A 22,231-nucleotide genomic window follows, 5' to 3' on the forward strand; every position below is an offset into this window, starting at 1 on the left:
CAGCAAAATTGTTCAACTTTTTTGGAATATTAACAATCGATAGACATGACAGGTATGTTAAGCATGCAATCAGAAAGTCCTCTAAATAAAAACATTCATAACACATCACTGACATGGTAATGATACCAACATTGTAACCTGATAAACCCTGTTAAACTGTATTGCTGTCAAAACAAAAATCTGACCACTGTCATGATTATCTTGTTTCCGGTATTTACATGGCACGGATTTAAGCCTGTTAAAACTTCCTGAACAGTAAAAAGAAAAGGCTTCCATTTCAGGTTACTAGTATGAGTAACTTGCTAGCAAAAGCGCTAAGCCATCAGTTTTTCCTGATTAAGATTTCATTTACATAAAAAGTTAGGATTTCTAGCCTCTGGGATTTCAGAAGTAGTGTTGCAAATACAGTACAACATTGCTATAACAAATCCATTGGGATCCATGGTATTTGTTCACTATAGTCAGGGGTTTGCTAAAGAGCCCCGCCAACTGTGGGGGGGGGGGGGGGGGGCGGGGACCAGTATGGTTCATAGCTACCACAGCACTGCTGCTGTTGAAGGGGTGGGTCTGAAGTGGGATCTAGCAATCAGGGTTCATTATATCCAAAAGTTCATTACTAGCAATGGCATTGTAGCAAGGGTGTAATGTATGAACTCAAAGAAAATTTGTGCAATTGTCTTTCAAAACTGCAGGCTGTGTCTGTTTCCCTGGTACTGCCTGTACCTTAAAGCCAGATCTATACTATAAACCCATATCAGTAGAACTAAATCATTCAGGAGTCTAAAAAAATCCATGCCTAACTTCCCCATTTTGACAGCACTATGTCAACGGGGGAGCTTGTCCTGTTGACATAGCTACTGCCTCTGGGAAAGGTGAGCACACTACACCAAAAGCAGAAGCTCTCCTGTTGGCATAAAAGCGTCTTCACTGAAGTCCAACTGCAGTAAAGCTGCATGGGAACAGTTGTGTCAATGCAGTATTTTAAGTGTATATCTGTCCTAATATTCTGATCTGTTTCACTCTACCTTTCAAAAGCCTTTTGGAAGTCAGAGGAACTGCCAAGAAGAATGCCCATATAACACGCAACTCCTGATTGGGAAAGTTATGAGCAGATAACTAAATTATTCACAGAAGATAAAAATTCAGAGTGGTTTGGGAAAGAGAATAAAGCAATGAAGGCAATCAGCCTGCAAAGCTCTGAAGCATGGCCAGAGTAACTGAAGTCCTTCTCACAGCCAGGTAGCTTCACGCACAGTAAGGTCTCAGAGTATGTGAATCCAGAGTATGCAACCCCTCTCTTATGCATCTCTGACCCCCGATTTGTACAGTAAGCCCTCGCTTTAGGCAGCTTCACATTCGCACAACATAAAGCTGCTGGGCTCTCAGCCAGCCTAGCTTTCTACCACTGAAGACAGCCAGGCAGGCTAAGAGTCCCTTCCCCCAGCCTTCCCAGAGCGGTGCTCTGCACCGCTCTGGGAAGGTACGGGGAAGGCTTTTAGCTTCCCTAGCTGCCCACCCCTGCAGCAGCCAGGCAGGCTAACACCCTCTTCCCCCCTGCTTCCCAGAGCAGCACCACTTGACAGCTGTGCCAGTTCACACCTGTTAACACCTCCCCCCACCCTGCGTCAACCCCAGCGTCTCAACCCCCCACCTCCATGGCCCCAGCTTACCCCACCCCACCCCACATGCATGGGGCTCCAGCTTCAACCCACATATAGGGCTCTGGCTCTCAGGCCCCAGCACACTGCATGGGGCTCCACCCCCCACCCCCCCGCCAACCGCCCCACCCCTCACTTAACCCCCCTGCCTGGCTCAACCCATCTCCCTCCTCCCCCACGGTCGCAGCTCACACCTCCTACACTTGGGGCTTCGTGTCTCAGCCACCGGCAGCATGCACAGGGGCTCTAACCACCCCGCCAGTTCAACCCACCCCTGCCCCAGTTCACTCCATTCAACACCTCCGAACCTTCTGCATCCCCAGCTCACACCCCCCATCACGTGGGGCTCCAGCTTCAACCTGCACATGGGGCTTCCAACTCCCAGCACGCACGCATGTGGGGCTACAGTTCCAACCCCCTACCCACCACTGCTGCAGCCCCAACTCCAACTTCCGACCAGGCTCAACCCCCACCCCAACCCCCTACTGCCTGGGTCTAACCCCCTGCAAGCCCCAGCTCAACTGCACCTTCCCACCACCCGCCACCCTAACCCACCCCAGGCTTAACCTCCCACCCGCTCCCAGGGCCCCAACCCATCCCTGACTTACACAAAATTCAAGGTTCACAAGGGCTGTGTGGAACGCAAACCTCACGGGATTACTATACCAAGAGCAGACAATGATTCTTCTGCCTTAGGGATGCAAGTGCGAATGGAACTTGAAGTTCAGCAGCCTGATTTCAGCCATCGGCTGTCATGAAATATTAAGACCCAAACAGGGCTTCTGTGCAAGCACCAGTATCCTCTGCCTTTATAGCTGCTGGAAGTAACAGGGGACTGATCTTAAGACTTACTGTTACAGCCAACTTATCTCCATCTTTGGTGTGCTCTTTCGATCTCTCTCACCAAACAGCAAAAAGCTAGGCTGATGAAATACTTCAGTTGACTGCCATTTCTATGCTGGCGGGGGGGCGGGGAGGGTAGGTCATCCTAATAAGGTGCTCTGGGGTATGATTTTTTCTACACCCCAGAGCGACAAAACTAAGTTGAGCTAACTTTCAAATGTAGACCAGGCCAACACATATTCCCTTCCAGTCACGTTCTTTATAAAAAGAATATGACCTACCATAAAAGGCTATTTTGAAATAATTAAGGGTTGAGCTCCTTTTACATTAGTATGCATCTAATTCTTCTCTATTCCATGATGAATCACAAAGCTACTTAGAATTTGTCAAAAAATTAGAGATACTCTGTATTAGAGCCTGTTTTAAAAAGGTATGGTTAATTTTTTTATACTTTCTTCCATATTCAAAGCTGCAGTTTTGCACAAGGGTCCTTTAATCTCCACTCTAAAGGAAAATTTCATCAGCCATTCTAATCGAAAGACAAGTACTTCTTGCTGCCCACAAATTTTCATTAACAATCTAAAGTGAGGAAAATAATTTCAAACATTTTATTTGCAGCTAAAGTCCCTAACAATGAGCCTAAGGAACACTCACGCTGCTTGGGAAAGACTACAGTAATTCTAGCTCTAAACACCTTCACTCTAGAATTTAATAAAGATGAATAAATGTGAACTTTAGGTCTGCAATTCATCTTTGAAAAGTGTAAGTCACCAGCCTCAGATGGCCACTCAAAATAAGACGGAAAACTTCCTTTCCCAGTCTTTTTACATAAATATCAAAATTATAGTAGTTAATTTTATATCTCGTCATGCTCTCATATGTGACCTCACGCATCAAATATAGGCATCTACGCTCATGTTCATTTCCATTTGTCACACCATTTCAGATAACAGGTTTTAAAAATTGTAAAAGAAGAGTTCTTGTACATACTTGTTTACCAATAATCCCAGCGTACAAGCTCTTATATTAAGCATAACATAGATGCTGCCTCATTTATTGACCATAGTTTACTTAGTATGTGCACAGAGAGAACAGAAATCCCTGCTCTCAGTAGTTTACCAACTGGTTACCATGGAAACCCTGCTCAAGTATGGAGAAAGCCCAGATGGGGTCACAGGCAGACTCCTGTTCCTTCTTAAAAGACACCATAAATAATACAAGTCCTAGTTCTTAAAGACTGACTTCAACATCCTCAGGACTAGCAAACTTCAGCCACATTTCCTTGGTAATTGTTATGCCTATAATCGTTTTTTTTTGACATCAGAACAAAACTAAGCAAATCAAAACAGGTTTTGCGCAGGAAAAAAAAGGCTTTGTTTTGTAATCAATGCCCCTCAACTTTAAGTTGGAGCCAAGTGCAAGGACAATCCTTTCCCAAACTCGTGTGTACGTTTAACATAAGGGGGTGATAGAGGACCAAGTAACTTACTCCTGTCCCTTCTCAGACAGTTTCTCCCGATCTCTGTACAGTAAACCCTTGAGTTACAAAGGGGTTGTGTTTCTGCAACCCCTGCATAACTCCAATTTTCATGCAAGTCCACGGGAGACAGGAACCAGCCTGCTGCTTCCAGGGCTGGTCAATTTCCTGGATCCCACAGTGGCAGGGAGCCAGAAATAAGGGAGCTCCCTGTCCCTTGCTGGACCCAGGAAACTAACCAGCTGGTTGGAGCCTGATCAGTCTCCCGAGTCCCACAAGAGCCAGGGAGCTGGGAACCAGGCAGCAGCCTGGATCCCAGCTGCCCTCCACTTGCAGAGAGGGGAAACTGAACAGGGGAGCAGCCTTGCTCAGTTTTCTGACTCCAGCCAGCGAAGGGGATCAGGGAAGCAGTGGCAGCCTGACTCCTGGCTCCCCTCCACTCCTTGGATCCAGGAAACTAACCAGGACTACTGCCTTCTTCAATTTCCTAGCTCTGCAAGTGGAGGAGGGCCAGAGCCAGACTGCTGCCTGGTTCCCAGCTCCCTGCCACTCTGGGGACCAGGAAACCGCGAGGAGCAGTTGCCAGCCTGACAGGAAACTGCTCATCAGGGGTGGCAGTCTCGTTAACATGAGAAGCAGAACTTGACTGCACGTATCTTGAGGGCTTACTGTGATCCAGAATACTACTGTCCAGCAATATCCATGGTCTGGCATTGCTGGTGATTCTGTGGGGGCTCCGATGCTCGCGCAGTCACAGGGGAAAAAAACAGCATCAAGCTCTCCCTCTCTCTTCCTCTTCTTGTGTGCTGATTTGTGACATTCAAGCTCAAGGACAGAGGAAGAAGAGGGGTGGGGTGTACTCAGCAACTCCTTGTCCATGGTCACCTGCTACAGTTCCAGCCTGGGGCAGTGAGGGATGCAAACACGGATTAGGGCAGGGACCCTAGACAGCAGCAGAGGGGCTGGCAGCAGGCACCCTGTGTGCTAACAGGGCCACACTGGGTGCAAAGCCTGGAGGTGCTGCAACCCCCCTTCTCCCCCTTTCCACTTCCTGTGTCTACAGAGACCCACTGGCATGCTTAACTGACTTCCTGTGGTTTAAAAATTTGGCATGGGTCACGTCCTGAGGGTGCCAGATTAGAAAGGTTCAGCCTGTACTTAATTTAAAGGTCAGACTCTAAATTTGGAGTCACAGTTCAGTATTAATTGTATTGCAGTAGTACCCAGGGGCCCTACCCAGGATTAAAATGACATTAATGTTATGAGTTGTACAAACATATGAAGGTATTGTCCCCACCCTGAAATACTACACCTTTTTTAGAATGTATTTTGTTTTTAAAAGAACCACATTAAGCTAATAAGTATCAGGTATGAGCCAAGGTATTTAAACAACCTAAATCATGCCTCAGAAAATAACTGGCTCTTTCTGTAAAAGGGGATACCATGACTATATTCATTCTACTCTATAGGGATACGTAGCTTACACTCAGATACTTGACCATCTGATAAGTCTAATTTTTCTGGTTTCACTCAGCAGTTCAGCACTTAGTTGTATTTTCACTTAAATAAATTAAATCTAAAACACATTTCACTTTAATTACACCATGAATGCAAAAAATGAAAGCTTTGAGCCTTCTGGGATTACTGCTAGGTAGTTCAAAGACTAGGAAGAAAAAGTGGGTCTGCCACCTCACTTGGAAGATGCACGCTGAAGATGTAGAGACCAATAAAGTGTTCTTCTACAGGTATTTTTCTAACCTTCAGTTCATGGAGCTAACAAAAGCTCACAATGACATGACTAATTCTGACCAAGTAAAACTAGCAATAAAAACTAAACTAGGAACAGCTGAAACCAGAGGTCAGCAAGACAGTGTTGTTGCTCTGTTTGCTGGACAAAGTTAACTCATTACTCAGGCGGAACAAGCTCTTATTTGTAAAAGCAGCACTCAGTGTGCTTTCCAATTTCTTCTCTCCACCTACTGATGAGAGGAGCCAACATAAGATCTAAAAACAAACAAACAATTCCTTTATCCTCTAGCTTACTTTGACATTTTCAAGATTCACTTTATTAAAATCAGACAATACAGTGAGGTGGATTTTGTTAGGATAAATTGAGAGACTAAAAATGCTATCAGTTCAAGATCTGTACGTCATCCCTAAGTAAATCTTTTCCTCAAAATAAACATCCTAACTACCTTATGTAAAACTCTTATCACAAAAGTTTTTTTGTTGAACAAATCTTTTCCTGTTACAAAAGCCTTAGGCCATCACAATAGTTTTTAGTTTATTTACTTTTTGCGTCTCTACTTGGGCAACAAATGTACCAGTCAATTTAATTTTCTGTTCGTAATCCTGTCTGCCCAGATGTTTGGTTTGCAAATATTTCACAAGAACATAACTTTCAAAATTTTAGTGGAAAAATTAAAATGATCATAGGCACATTTCTACTATTAGATAGGTGTTTTTCTCCCCAAAGAAACAGTGCAACACTTTCACAAGTTTGGCTTGAGCATGTCTTTAAGTTAAAAGAATAGGCTAAAGTAAGGATGTCCAACCCGTGGGTCAGAATCCGGCCTGTGGACCCTTTTTATCTGGCCCGCACTGCCAGAAGTGCCACCATTTTTCCAGCACTGCTCACATGAGCCCTGGTTGGAACGTGGCTTACGCAGGAACTGGCTTGGGCCTGAATGAGGCTCAATGGATGTGGTGGAAGCTCTGGTAAGTCACTGCATTCAGTATGTGCTCAGAGTACCTGGCTCTGGGGGATAGGGAGGGCATTTATGAGGGAGAGGGCTGGAGGTGCTTGGCTCTGGAGGATGGGAAGGGGATTGGTTTAAAGCAGGGAGCTGGGGGTGCCTGGCTCTGGGGGATGGGAGGATTCGGTTCAAGGGGAAGGCTGGGGCTGCCTGGCTTTGGAGAGGGAAAGGGGAATTTTGCATGTCTGAAAATTGTGGGTACTAAGGTACTTAATTTTCTTTTTTTAAGTGTACTTTATTAAAAAAAAGCTTGAGAAAAATTGGAGTAGAACTCAATTTAGTTGAGTTAATGGCCTGTAGGAGGGATCTAGCCGTTAACTCAGTTAAATTGAGTCCTATTCTCTGCTCTTATCACAATATTCAGGAGAGAGGTTTGGGGCTGTGGGTTTTCTAAGGCTGGGAGTGGGGGAGCGGCTGGTTTGGGGCTATTTTATGTTCGGTCCCCTGAACATGTAAAAATTGCTGTGTGGTCCCCCATGAAAAAATGCTGGACACCACTAGACTAAAGTCACTCCCCCTTCAGAGTTTCAATTTTTTAATTCACCAGCTATTAGTTTGGTCTCAGTATTTACACAGCAGAAAGTATAACCGCCTTTACAAAACAGAACCTCTTACAACATGCAGCTTCCATTGCAAAAATAGAACACTAGCAGTCAGCCTGTAAATGGAGTTAATAGGAAAAAGGATGTACTTACAAAGCTAGGCTACTCAAAACATATTGTACGTGCTCACATTCAGCTGGGAATGATACACAGGCAGACGTGAAACAACAAAGGGCTGTCTGAAGCACTTGAAGCTGAGGCAAAGGGACCTGCCATCTTCCAGCATAGTCTTCAACAATCTATAGGGAAAACAGTAACAAAGCTGTATTACAATAGAGAACATAACTGTTCACCAAAACAGTTTAAAAACAAAAAAAAAGATATATAGTTTAAGGGGATGGGGATAGGAGGTTTCAAGTAGCATGTTTAATAAAGGTTATTGATATAAAACTACAATTCATTCCTCTAGGATATAACGATTTTATATATTTTACACATGTAGTATTTGTTCATATACTTTCATTTTGATAAAGTAAAAATATAAAGGAAGAAACTCTAGCTTCCTTACATCACAAAATGCAGACCTAAAATCATTTCTGACTGCTTCTTCTCAGAAAGCAACGGAGGAAGAAAGCTTCTTGCCACGTGATGTCAGATAAGCAATTATGCTCTATGTTTAACTACAAGCTTTTTTTTGCAACAGAAGAAAAAGGTTTAGTCCACAGATATATTAAGACATACCACTTCAGATGCCACTGAGTAGCAAAAAGTGGATTTGAGCTCTTCTGCTTTTTTATTACAGAGGAAGGCTAAACATACTCACCAGGGAAAAAACCTGTTTTTGGATTGACATTCCTTATTGCGAAAGTCAAAGGCAAGTCTGAACTTTTTCCCTGAATGGTGCAAATATACAGAAAACTGAAAGTCTCACCACTAACTGAAAAATAAGGGTGATTAATTTTAGACAAAGGGCTCTTCTTCCAACTGTACTGGGTATTTATATTGACTGTAAAAAAAGTTAACTATTTGTTTGTTAAATGATTTAAAAAACAACACACATTAGAAAGGAGTTCACGTCTTACAGGCAAACATTTCTTTTCTGTGTCACATTTAAACTGACTACTCCAATTACGTAGAAGAAAAAGTACAATTTGAAGTGAAACTTACAAGATGAGTACTTAGAAAAATATAGTGCTAGCAAAATGTACTTTCTGCAGAAATGAGTCCTAAATATGATGCTCGTGCAAAAGAAAGGACTCAATAAGTAAATGTATTCATCATAAAATCTCTTAAGTGTCCCTGAACATACAGTAAACAGGAGACATGTTCTCACAGTAAATTCTTGAATGTTCTGCCAATGCAGCATTGACAACAGGTTCACCTTACATTCAAAGAACAGAAGTGTATGTGCACGTGCATGAGCAGACACACCCCGACACACCTGCTTCCATTGATAAAATAGTTTAACACACCAGTTCAAAGCCTTGACCAGTTCAAATGAGCCAAAATTGTTTTTGGTTTAACGCCTCTGGATTAGTGTCATTAACCTGATTTTATTTGTCTGATTTGTGTTTGCATGCAGCACGTTAAGAACTGTTAAATTACTGAATTTGGACTGACATTTATAACCTAGACTGCTATTAGTTTACAAATACTGAAGAAAAGAAGACAGCAGCTCTAATTCATAGGGTCTACTAAATTATCTGGAACAAAAAAATTGTTGTCAGCGTTTAGTGGCTGATTAAAACAGAAAGATCAGCTCTCTTGATTTCACTATTCTGATCAGTTTCTCAAAAAGCATGGCAACTAAATAGAACACCAGTAAAGGAGACGGACACCCCAGCAGACAAAAGAGCCTGGCTAGTCACTTCAAATTCTTCTGCCCGTGAACCTGCACTTTAGGAACCGTTATACTCCAACACCAACAGTGACTTTAATTACAGTAACTGATGACTAATACATGACCCTGCCATAACAGATTCCATCTCTTCAGTAGAGCTTTTTATCAGCATAAGGAATTATGGTTCATTTCCACTACAGGTTATTAAGACTCAACTATTTTAAGTTCAACTGTATAGCTTTAATTGGAGCAGTGTGTTACCCAGATTAAAAAAAATATCTAGCGTTGTCCCTACAAAATGGATGCAAATTTTCACTCCAGGGATCAGCACATTTGAATGTGTAGGGGAGCAGTTAAGACTTTTAGGATCCTTAAAGAAAATATGCATATCTACATGCTAGCAACTGTCAACTAATGTAAACATTTTAACACTTGTATGAAGTTTGTGATGCTCCCCAGGGATTCTGAGGCAGGTGTGCACCAACTCTCATTGTGGGTAGCTCTCCTGTTGCCCTGAAACTACAAGCCTCTGGCAATACAAGCACCGTCTTCTAAGCCTTGTTCTCTCTCTGTAGGCACATCCTAACCCCAAAAACTTGGCGCATTCCCTGAACCACCCTTACCCACTGAACTCTCAAAATACCAGGCTTACAATTCACAAGGAAAACAGTACACACCTCAGCTTGTTAGGTTCAATTCAGGACCTTCATTTTGTTTACCACTAACACATTTCTTGTGAAAACAAGATTATAAAAAAAACAAAGAGGATTGACATAATCTACTACATATTTTAGAGAATTTGTGTCTGTCCATCCATGAGTCTATTTGTTCTAGAATTCCTCCTAAACAATTAGACCTAGGAGAGTCAAATCTAGCATGCAGCTTATTGCAACTGAAAGCAAAGTTAGGGTTTGGTTATGCCAGACAATGGGATGCACCTGAAGCCTGATTCTTTCTCAAATGGAAAGGGAGGGTTCTGATGTCAGGAACAGTATACTTCAGAATGATCACAGGGGAGCAGCAAGTGCACCAGCCCCAGGGAGCAGCCACCAGCTGGGCAGCATGTCTCCCACTACCCCACTCAACCTCCGATCATGACTCCTGGCCTCTCCCCCCCGCCTTTTACCCTGAGCACCCCACAACCTGAGCCCACCACGCCCTCACTCCCCTGATCTGAAGGACCAGAGAAATGTCAGGTAAATCTTCTAGTAGTAAGAATATTGGGAAAAAATGGTTACATATAAAAAAATAGACTATTTTCTACTAACAAGTTACTCTCTTTAAAGAAAAGTTGTCTCCAGCATTTTCAACAAAGCCTCCTTAAAACCATTTTTGACTTATACAACAGCAATGACCTACAAGGTGTGGTGCATGCTTGGCACTGCAGCCAGTAGTGTCAGGATCAGCTAGCTCTTCCCACTGCGGGAGGGTGAAAAGCGAAAAGTTGTAGCCTGCTGATGACCCGTGTCCGTGTCCACACAAGTCAACCCCACCTTCTAGTGGTACCGACTGGCAACTGCCTCTGTTAGGCTAACGGGGCTCTGGCCACCTGGAGAGGGATGGGCTCCGCCAGGTTTGAAATCTGCCCAAGACATGCCTCATGACAACTAACATAACTAACTCCATACCGGATTGGTCGTCGCCCGGGTTAACAAGGTCCACGCATTCCGTCATCCCCCAGGATGGTTTTGTTAAGTCAGCTACCAGTGAACCAAAAGCCTGCGCGCAAGAAAATACCTCACCGTAGGCACATGGAACATAAGATCACTAAATCAGACAGGTAAACTTAAAGAACTGACCTACAAAATGAAAAACTACACCTGGCATATCCTTGGACTCTGCGAAGTAAGACGGAAAAAATTTGGGGCGCTCAGAACAGATGAAGGCCATTTATTCTATTCAAGTGGAGAAGAAGATAAACACCTTAATGGAGCACATTTCCTAATACATAAAGACATCAAGAACTCAGTTCTAGCTTGCTGCCCGATATCTAGCAGGATTACGTCCATATGCTTGAAAGCTTCACCATTCAACATTACCATCATTCAAGTGTACACACCGACTACTGACCATGATGATGATTACATGGAAAGCTTCTATAGCCAACTTCAGAATATCATAGATGCAATCCCGAAAAAAGATATTGTAATTGTACAAGGTAACTGGAATACCAAAATAGGCATGGACGCCATAAACAACTGGCAGAATCTCACTGGGCCCTCCTGTAATGAAGTGACTAATGACCGAGGCTTCCGATTATTGGAATTTGCCAGCTACAATAACTTAGTAGTAGCAAACACACTGGCAGCCCATAAACCATCAAGATGTTGGACCTGGCACAGCCCCGATGGACAACATCATAACCAGATTAATTAGAATGTAATCTAAAAGCGTTTCCGGTCTGGTGTGAATGTACACAAGACACGTAGCTTCCTGGGAGCAGACATCGGGAGTGATCATAACCTGGTCCTAATGAGTTTTAAAGATACGACTTAAAAAGATTTCTAAACCAAAGAACAGTCACATTAAATTTAATCTGGACCAGCTTAAAGACCCAAATACTGTCAATGAGTCCCAAGCTATGATAGGAGGGAAATTTGCTCCCCTGCTCGCACCTGAGCAAGACCTAGAAACACTCACTAAAAGCTTTGAAAATGTAGTCACAGAAACAGCTACAGAGATGCTAGAAACATATCGTCCCAAAAAGAAACAATGGGTTGCCAATGAGATTTTGAACCTTTGTGACCAAAGAAGAGAATTTAAGAAAAAGAAAAAAAATCAGCTGAAGGAGCAACACAATATAGGATTATTAACAACAAAATAAAAACCAGTATGAAAGCAGCAAAAGAAAATTGGATCGAAAACTGCTGTTTAGAAATTGGAGAGCCTAAATGCAAGCAACAGTAAGAAAGCTTTTAAAATTATTAAAGGGTTAACACAGACTATAGAACACAATAAGCACCATACAAGGCACAACTGCCTCACTGAAGAGAAAGACATTATAAATAGATGGACAGAATACTGCTCTGAGCTCTACAACTGTAACTCCAATGGAGATCCCAATGTTCTGAAAGTTAACAACCCAACAGAAGAAAAACTTTTCCATCCAATGGGAGGAAGTTGAAGCAGCCATTAAATTGCTAAAGACAGGCAAATCACCTGGCATAGATAACATCCCATCAGAACTTGTAAAAAATGGAGACAGCAGTATGGCTGACATACTCATGATGACTTGCAACAAAATATGGCAGAGTGGAGAATGGCCAACAACTTGGACTAAATCACTAATTATAACGCTTCCTAAAAAAGGAAACCTACTGTTATGTGAAAATTACAGGACCATCAGCTTAATTAGCCACCCTGGTAAGGTGATGCTGAAAACCATACTGAACAGACTAACACCCCAGGCTGAGAAGATTATTTCTGAAGAACAAGCTGGTTTTCAATCAGGCAGGAGTACCACTGAACAGATTTTCAACCTACCTGTACTCTGTCAGAAATACAACTCACATCAGCAAGATCTGTACCTTGTTTTTATTGATTTTAAAAAGGCCTTCGACAGAGTTTGGCACGCAGAACTGTGGGCAACAATGAAGCAATTTAACAATCAACAGTAAACTCATTGACATAATTAAAAATTTATATGAAAAGGCCAGTAGTGCAATATTATTCAATGGTGCCATTGGTGCCTGGTTCCGTACCACTGTAGGAGTACGACAGGGCTGCATACTCTCCCCTACACTTTTTAACATCCTTCTGGAACATATCATGATAGATGCTCTAGATGACCACTCTGGAACCCTAAGTGTTGGCGGTCAATCTATAACCAACTTACGTTTCGCAGATGACATTGCTGGACTGGCAGGGAGTGAAAAAGAACTAGATAACCTTGTTAAATGCCTAGATAAAACTTCAACAAAATGTGGCATGGAAATAAATGCAGAAAAGACAAAACTCATGACCAACAATCCTAGGGGTATAGCCACACAAATATCCATAAAACAGAAATTGGAAGAAGTAGAACAATTTAAATACTTGGGGTCGATCATCTCTGATGCAGGTGCAAAACGAGAACTACTCGCCAGAACAGCAACAACAACCACAGCAACGGCAAAATTAAAACCAATCTAGAAAGACAAAAACATATCCCTAAAGTCAAAAGTAAGGCTCATGGAAGCTCTTGTACAACTCCACCTTTCTATATGCTTGTGAGACCTGGACTCTGACAGCAGAACTAGAGCACAAGATCAAGGCCCTTGAAATGAGGCTATACCGCAAGCTTCTTAACATCCCCTACATAGCAGGTATTAGAAATGAAGTGGTCAGAAACATCATCAACTCAGTAATAGGACCTCATCACGACCTACTATCCAGAGTGAAAAAGAGCAAACTAAGATGGTATGGACATGCAACAAAATCAGGCATGTCCAAGACCATACAGCAAGGCACAGTCAATGGCAAAAGGAGATGTGGCAGACAGAAAAAGCAAATGGATAGACAACATTAGAGAATGGACAGGGATGAGCTTTGACGCAACTCAAGAATTGGCATGTGACTGCCAAAGATGGAGACACACTATAAAGAATGTTGTCATGAAGGCGCCCCAGCGACCTCGGTCAAGGGACTGATGATGATCATGATGAATGACCTCTTCCTCTTATTTCCTCAGTGAAGTGTGGGTTGGGGGGGGGGGGGGGGGAGAGGAGACGACCAGAGAAGAGGAGAAAGGGAGAGTTTTCTCCTCTGCTGTCAAATATAGTCCTGTTCATACCACAGATGTGTTGTTCTTTCCCTTAGGCTATGTCTACACTTACCAGGAATGTCCACAGCTGCTACACAATTTTAGGTATGCCAACTGGGTACCTAAAAATCAATATTGCAGCTATTGACATTGGTTCCTGTCCTCACTGCAAAATGCCGATACGAACGCTCCTCCTGCCAACATTCCTTAATCCTTGCGGCTCACAAGGAGTTCCAGGGTCGACATTGATCCTGGAACATGCTGTTTCACATATGCGAAAAATGGCACCCTCGAAAATTGAACCTCAGCATTCAATCTTCTGCAGCTACTGTAGACTTAGCTTGAGTTTCTTTCCGACGTTTTTCTTTACAATCTTACATTTGCATTCAGTTTGAACTGGAGAGACGGGACAACTGTGAACAAGACAACAGTCAATATACAAATGAACAGAATTTTACACCAATAAAGAACTGTTGCCTGACATAAAACCTCTTTTTCACCATTGCTGGTGACTACAGGCTGAAAAATCTCTAGTCCAGCACCCTCAGGACTTGACACATGCTGAATGAGATAATTTGCCAGACTACGGAAGGTCAATATCATTCAACAGCATTATGAAAATTTCTACAGCTTACTGGGCTCTAACATGATATTTATAGGTAAATTAGACCTAAATGACAGCACAGAATATAGCCACCCCTCCTGACTCTGAACAAATGATGGACTCATGGGAAATTTGGCCACCCTCACAATAAATGGTTGTCCAGCAAACTAAGATCACCCCAGATTACAGACGTTGCCAGACTAGAGAGCTCTGACATGGAGAACCTTGAGACTTCAAAAACATGTTTTCTGAGCACGCACGCACGCACCGAGGTTTTTATGCATTATCTGCACATGTGTTTCACAGTATTATTCATGACCAGGATGACACTAGCTTTCATTTGAGGCCTCACATGACATCACTTGGTGAACTAAAACGTACAAAATGCCATGTAAAACCTCCCACTGTATTACTTTGTCAGTTGTCATTAAGTGGTCTTGGTCACAAAAATTTAAGGATAATATCTTAAATTGTTACAGTGTAGGTATGCCAATTCTAATAAATCAAAATGCCAGATCATTTCCCACCCTGCCGCTAAAGTAAAAAGCTGCACAAAGGAACATTTACACAGGAATCTAACTGCAATGATTCCTTCAGGGAAAGCACTTTCCTCCCATAAAGGTTGTGCAGGTTGCCCTCAGCCTTGACCTCCTGGAGATTTGTCATCTGTGTAAAGGCCTTAGTCTTCTCTCACGCCAGCCCTGTCTGCCGTGTAGCATGCCTAAACACAGTATCGCTGCTACCACTAGACATTGCATGATAAGGGGTAATAAGAATACTACACAATAGTGTTCTCATTTACCGGTGCTTGCAATTACTCCCCCCCATAGTGAACTTCAAATTATAACAGATAATTTAAGATTTATTTTTACAGCCTAAATTTCATTAACTTTCCTTACAAATACTCACTAAGACCTTGCTGCTATCTTCAAAAACTAAGAAATATAAACAATGTTGCAAACGTTCTGATTTAGCAGGCATTATAGGTCAAGTTCTGATCCTAATCACACAAGTCCAAATGAAGAGTTAATGCTCCGGAAGTCTATGAAACTATTCCACATCAACACTAATCCACTACAGAGAAAAATGTGTTATAAGACATGTGCTAAGTTAAGTTTAAAACGAACAGAGGAACTAATATTTGTATAGGCCCAATAAATGTAAGGATTCAGAGCACTGTGATTATTTGAACATGCAATTCAAAGTTTTACCATTTCTTTTTATTCTTTAAAAGTAATTTGTGTTCAGTTTACCTATGCTGTGCTGCAGCTGCAATTCTTTTTGGCAAAATAACGTTTTATTCTGCTGTTCTACATGTAAAAAGGAGGTGTACTGACTGCTTAATCAGTTTTGAATTTGCCAGTAAAATAAGACACTGTGAGACTGTGTCTACACTTGCATTCCTCTTTCAAAAGAGGCATGCAAATGAGGGAAATCGAAAATTCAAATGAGATGCAGATATACATATCCAGTGCCGTATTTGCATTTTCTTTCGAAAGAAAAGCAGTGTAGACATGGCCCTTTCAACAGTAAATTCCATCTTTGAAAAACCCGTCTTCCCTTTTTCTATGGGAAAAGGGGTTCTTTTGAAGATGGGGTTTACTTTCGAAAGAGCCACATATATACTGCTTTTCTTCTTTTGAAAGAAGCTCTTTCGAAAGAATATGCAAATGAGATACCAGATACGTAAATCTGCACCTCATTTGAATTTTTGATTTCCCTTATTTGCATGCTTTTTTTGAAAGAGGAATGCTACAGCAGACACAACCTTTTTGTAGTTTTCAACAGGAGCAGTTATTGTCCATTCTAAAGAAAACAAATTATACAACTAAGTTGTCATGGATTCAGGCCCTAAAGGCATGAAAAGTACCCATCCAGGTGTTTATTGGCAGGAGTATTTTCTTGAGCCAAAGTTAAAAGCTATGTTCAGTGAAAACAAGCAGAGTGATTTTAATATATTTTGACTAAAAATATGTATTTACGAAAGTGGCAAACAATATTTCTCTTCACCTTACTTGAAAATTTTATTTTAAGGCACAGTTTGGATTGTCGAGAGAGGGAGCTGCTGACATTTTTGTAAAATTGGCTGCCACTGAGTAAGTGATTTCACAATGATGAGGTAAATGTATTTGAGATTACTCCAAATCTAACAAGAGTGCAATGAGATTGTCAGTGCTCAGAAAAAAAGTTTCTAAAATGTGTAACATTTTGCTCTCCCCAATTGCTCTAAGTGGCATGGATAGTGCATTTGTTGTACTTCCTATTACAGGCCTCCCTTCTAAGTCCTTATAACTCAACTAGCATTAACTCAGACAAACTTTGCTAGCATGTATTTAATTATATAAACAACCAAACGGAGCATATAAAGAAAACTTTGACTAAAAATTTTTAGAAAGAGAAACTGCAATTTAAAAGGCATTTCAAGTCATGTCAACATTCTGCACGTGTACCTGTGGCTCCACTAACAATTTTATCTCAGCCCACTAGAATTATTCAGCTATTTTTAAGAAACCCAGCAAAAAGAAAAAGGCACCTTTTTATTTTTAGTTTTATTTGGATTTTCTGTGTTTGATAGCAGTTTGTGTCTAGTCAGTGTCACATTTCTCCTGTATAAGCAGTTTTCCATTTGCACACATCCTGTATAAATCCTAGCAGAAAGGTAGTGTATTTTTTCTCAAAACCAAATTTCACCACAAAAAAGTCAAGGAGCAGACTCTCAACCCTCCTTTAATCTCTCTACATTCTCCCTCAAGCACCCCAACTGGCTGAAGGATCCATGCGTAGCTGAGACACATAAGGCTGCCTGCAGAGAAGTTGTGTGTAGAGACATCCCCCTGCAAGCTTTGCTGCTAGTCCTCTGTACTCATTACTGCACTGCTGCTAACATGGCAGCAGCAGTTGCCTGAAGACCCAGTGTGCCCAATAGCCCACCTCAACCACTAGCTTTGTGCTGGGGGGGAAGCAAGGGTAGGGAGTCAGCACCCTATCAACCTGGGCTTGGTTTCAGCCCATGTGAACAATCATCTGGCAAACCAGATTTCACTTGCAGTCAGTCAATTTCCGTGCTGCCCCAGCCCTGTTCCTCAGTAAGCACACGGTGCGGCAGAGTAGGAGAAACATCAGAGCCTGGGACAAGCACCCCTAGAGCATCCACACAAGGCACAGAGACTGATTACTGCTGCTGAAGCACACGTAAAATACACATAAAAGAGCGGAGGGGACTGTGGACAGGATGCACATTGTTTCCAGCAGTTGTAGATCAGGTGAGGATCCATATTTTTACATCTGCTTTACGCATACACGGAAAGCGAAGTAGAGGGTGTGGAGGGACTGGAAAGAGTAAGAAGCAATTGAAAAGGAAATCACTAAATAAGGAAAAGGGTGCATAGTCACATTATAATGGTAGTCCATCGATCCGATGATGACAAATCTGTGCAGATCATCTGTTATTGGTCTTATGGTGTGCCCTCTGGTGACTGTATAGGCCAATTCTGGAGGTGCACATTTTGCCGCAGATGGTGCATGCGAAATGCACCATCTGCAATCTGTGGGTTGTGCATTGCTGATGTTCTGCGACATCGTTCGCGTGACTCTTGTAGATGCCAGCAGCAGTCTTCCTCACAGGCAATGCAGATATTTCTGACTGTTGCACGCCACTGTGTTCTGTCACTAGCGGCGTCCTCAAGGTCCCTAAGTTTGATACGGCTGTACTGCAGATTGGCTTTGATGGTACACTTGCAGCGTTTCCGTGGACGACCTATACGCCAGATGCCCTGGGAGAGTTCTCCAGACAGAAGCTGGCGAGGGAATCTGTTGGCATCCATGCAGCTGACATGACCGGTCCAACGTAGTTGTGACTTCCTAATCATCATTTCAATGCTTGTCATCTGGGCTCTCTCAAGGACCTCAAGATTGGGCACTTTGTCTTGCTAGTGGATCTTCATGATGTTACGGAGGCAGCGCATGTGGAATGCTTCAAGCTGCTTGATGCGACGCCTATATAGTGTCCATGTTTCGCACCCGTACAAGAGAGATGAGAGAACAACAGCTCTGTACACAAGCAGTTTTGTTGACATCTGGATGTTATGGTGGTTTAGAACTTTGACACGCAGACAGCCAAGTGTCTGGCTCGCTTTGGATATTTGCATGTTGATCTCATTATCCAGTGATCCATCACTGGATGTGAAACTACCCAGGTATTTAAAGTTCTCCACTACTTTAAGCTGAGTGTCATCAATGGAGATACTCGGGACAGGAGCAGGTTGATGGAGAACTTCTGTCGTTCTGAGGCTGATAGTCCAAAAACTTGCGAGGCCTCAGCAAACTTGTTGACAATGTGCTGAAGATCGTTTTCAGTGTGAGCCATAAGGGCACGGTCATCGGCAAAGAGTGCCTCAGAAAGGAGTTTCTGCACTGTCTTAGTCTTTGCATTCAGGCGACGGAGGTCAAAAAGTGAACCATCATGTTGGTATTTCAAGTATATACCTTGGTCCAGATCTTTCACTGCATGGTTAAGGACGCATGCAAAAAACAGGTTACATAAGACAGTAGCGAGAACACATCCTTGTTTCACGCCACTGGTGATGCTGAAGGGGGCTGATGTGGCTCCCTCAGACAGTACTTCACCTGTCACGTCGTCACGGAAAAGGCGTATAATCTGGACAAATTTTCTTGGGCAGCCAAGGAATATGAGAATGGTCCAAAGGGCTTCCCTGTTAACGGTATCAGACGCCTTTGTCAGATCTATGAAGACAGCATACAGGTGCATGTTCTGTTCAATGCACTTCTCTTGTATTTGTCTGACAGCAAACACCATATCAGCTGTGCTCTGGCCAGGTCGAAAACCACATTGACTTTCAGGTAGATTTGCCTCGGAAATACTGACTAGTAGGCGGTTCAAGATGATGCAGGTGATGATCTTCCCTCCAACAGAGAGGAGGGATATGCCTCTGTAGTTTCCACATTCTGCTTTGCTGCCTTTATTCTTGAAAAGGGAGACAATAGCAGCACCACGGAGGTCCTGTGGTATGTTTTCATCCGCCCAGATGCTGATGATCAGCTATGGAATGCTGCTAGTGCTGCTGGACTTGCTGCTTTATATATTTCTGCTGGTATCCCATCTTTTCCAGGAGCTTTTCCTGAACTCATCTGGCCAACAGCTTTCTTAATCTCATCTATAGTGGGCGGAAAGTCAAGATCTGTCAGGACACGTTGTTGTGGAATTTCACTGAGGACATTGTTATTCACGGTCGATGGTCTGTTAAGGAAGTTGCTAAAGTGTTCTCACCATCTTTCGTTGATGCCCTCTTTGTCTTTGACCAGTGTTGTGTTGTCTGATGAGAGCAATGGGGTAGCCCTTGGTTTAGAAGGTCTATAGACAGTCTTAATAGCACTAAAGAACATGTTTGAGTTGTGGGTCTCAGCGTAGTGCTCAATTTCTTCGGCTTTGCTCTCCCACCAGCTGTCTTGTATCTGACAGAAGTCCTTCTGTGGTTTGCTCTGAAGGTGCATGAAATGGTCCCGTTTGGAGGCTGAGGAGGGGTCATTTTGCCATTCAATAAAGGCTTTTCTCTTTACTTCCAGTGGGGAACATATTTCTTCTTGGTTCTCATCGAACCAATCCTGATGTATTCTTTTCTTTGGTCCAAGCGATGTTATTGCTGTGTCAGTCACTATCTGCTTGAACTGATCCCACTTTTCGGTTACAGTACCGACCAGTTGACCGTGGGATGTTAATTTATCATCGAGACTCTTCTGAAAATTGTTTAAACATTGGGCGTCCTTCAGTTTGGCTATGTTAAAAGCAGGTCGCACATGCTTAAGGCATTTGTGCTGAGAGGGAGTGACGTAAAGTTGGAGACATCCTGACTAATCTGTGATCTGTCCAGCACGCTGCACCTCACATTATTCTGGTGATCAGTACGTCTCGGATGTCTTGCCATCTGACAATGGCATAATCTATCAGATGCCACTGTTTAGACCTAGGGTGCATCCACGTCGTTTTGTATTTATCCGCTTGTTGGAACAAAGTGTTGGTAATAGTCAGGTCATTTTCAGAACAAAGGCTCAAAAGGAGTAGTCCATTGCTGTTCATTTTGCCTACACCATGTGGCCCGGTTACTCCTTTCCAGTTCTCGTCGTCAGCCCCGATTCGGACATTGAAATCTCCAAGTAGGAGAAGTTTGTCTGTTGCAGGTGTGGCCTTGATCAGCCTGTCGAGATCTTCATAGAATTGTTCCTTTGAGTTGTCAGGGCACGTTGGAGTGGGTGCATATGCACTGATGATGGTGGCATGACGTTTGGCATTTAGTGGGAAGCGTAGTTTCAGCAATCTTTCATTGATACTCACTGGAAGGTCTGGGAGTTGACGCATCAATGAGGTTTTTATTGCCAGACCGACTCCATGTATTCTATCCTCTGTCTCAGTCTTACCCTTCCAGAAGAAGGTATAATCACTTCCTGGTTCACTCAAGAAACCTTCCCCAGCCAACCCTGTTTCACTTAATGCTGCTATATCGATGTTATAGCTGGCTAGTTCACGAGGAATGAGAGCTGTCCTTCTCTCAGGTCCTGCAACAGCTTCTTGATCCATGACGGTATGAACATTCCATACACCAATGGTAAGTTTTCTCAAATTTTTCTTTTGGTTTCGACCACAAGTAGGGTTGAACTGCTGGCCGCGGCTTGCTGGCCAGTTATTGTTGCAGGGCAGGCAATTTTTAGGCCACCTTTTCTAGGCCCCTCCCTTACTAGGGTGAGCAGTGTTGTCCTAAAGAGGACTGCTCAGACGCCTGGGATGCTGCCGGGCAACTCTGCTGCCCCAGGTACAGAGCTGGACGACCACTTGTCCACAGGCTGCCTACGTGCGGGATTGGGACTACAATTCCCAGTGGTAACCTCCACCTGTCACTTCGCCCCTCCCCCATCACGGCAGGACTTGGGTGATGTGATGATTTGATGATTTGCACAGGACCTGTGCGGGAAAGCTTTTTAAGTGGTAGAGCCAGTGCACGGGAGCAATCCCACTCTCTCGACCTTGGAAGCCAGGCACCAGTGGTATGTAGAATTGTCACAACTGGCAGCTTCTTTGGTTGCAGTGGACGGCCTTGACGTCTTTCGTGCCTTGTCAAGCCCTTCACTTTCCACAAAGCGTTGCAGAACCACCTTCTTGGCTGTTGGATCTGAATGATCTCTTCTGCCCAGTCCGCCAGAACTGACTTCACACGCTGGGTAGGCACATCCGAAAATTCACCGAGGGTTTGAGCCCCATTGGTTACACTCACCTGGTTCGGCCAGCCTGTCGAAGCCGTTGCCCCGGGTGTGGCCGGTGCGCATGCTGCAGCTACTTGGAGCCACAAGTGGGAGCTGAGTGACAGGCGGGGACCAAAGTGGACGGACTACCCCCGAAGGGTACAACAAGTCCCTCCAACAGAGGTCCTACCCCTCCCTGTACACCCCATAGTCACATTAGAGAACAAACAAAAAATGGCTGAATTCAGGGAACTGTTAAGCAGGAGCAAATGAAATATGAATTGAAGGAATTAAAGGGTTATATGTCCACACAGCAGTGACTACAATTAGGTCAGCTTTCCAGTTGAACTCCCAACAAGACAGCCAGCCAAATAAACTGTGCACCAATGTGGTTCATGGTCATTTTATTTTTCACATGTAACAGTGGGCAAGATTTGCAAAACTCCACAGAGAATGGGTACATGATATAACAAACTAGTGTGGAGCTAGTTTACAGAAACTACGTCACTTCACACTGGG

The 22,231-nt window shown here is 43.2% G+C and overlaps 1 protein-coding gene across 2 annotated transcripts in view; it reads right to left on the bottom strand.

Moving 5' to 3' along the window:
* The window catches only part of ZNF654 (zinc finger protein 654), a 192,284-nt gene that overhangs the window by 45,147 nt on the left and 124,906 nt on the right, over positions 1-22,231 (bottom strand). The window contains exon 4 of one of the 2 annotated variants that reach the window (XM_074998688.1): positions 7,467-7,575. In XM_074998688.1, the coding sequence (XP_074854789.1) occupies positions 7,467-7,468 (2 nt within the window). In that variant the 5' untranslated portion in view covers positions 7,469-7,575. Of the gene's footprint in view, positions 1-7,429; positions 7,576-22,231 lie in introns of both variants that reach the window. The other variant, XM_074998680.1, reaches the window with a different exon arrangement.

The sequence above is a fragment of the Carettochelys insculpta genome, chromosome 1, assembly GCF_033958435.1.
Source record: "Carettochelys insculpta isolate YL-2023 chromosome 1, ASM3395843v1, whole genome shotgun sequence".
NCBI classification, from domain to species: Eukaryota; Metazoa; Chordata; order Testudines; family Carettochelyidae; genus Carettochelys; species Carettochelys insculpta.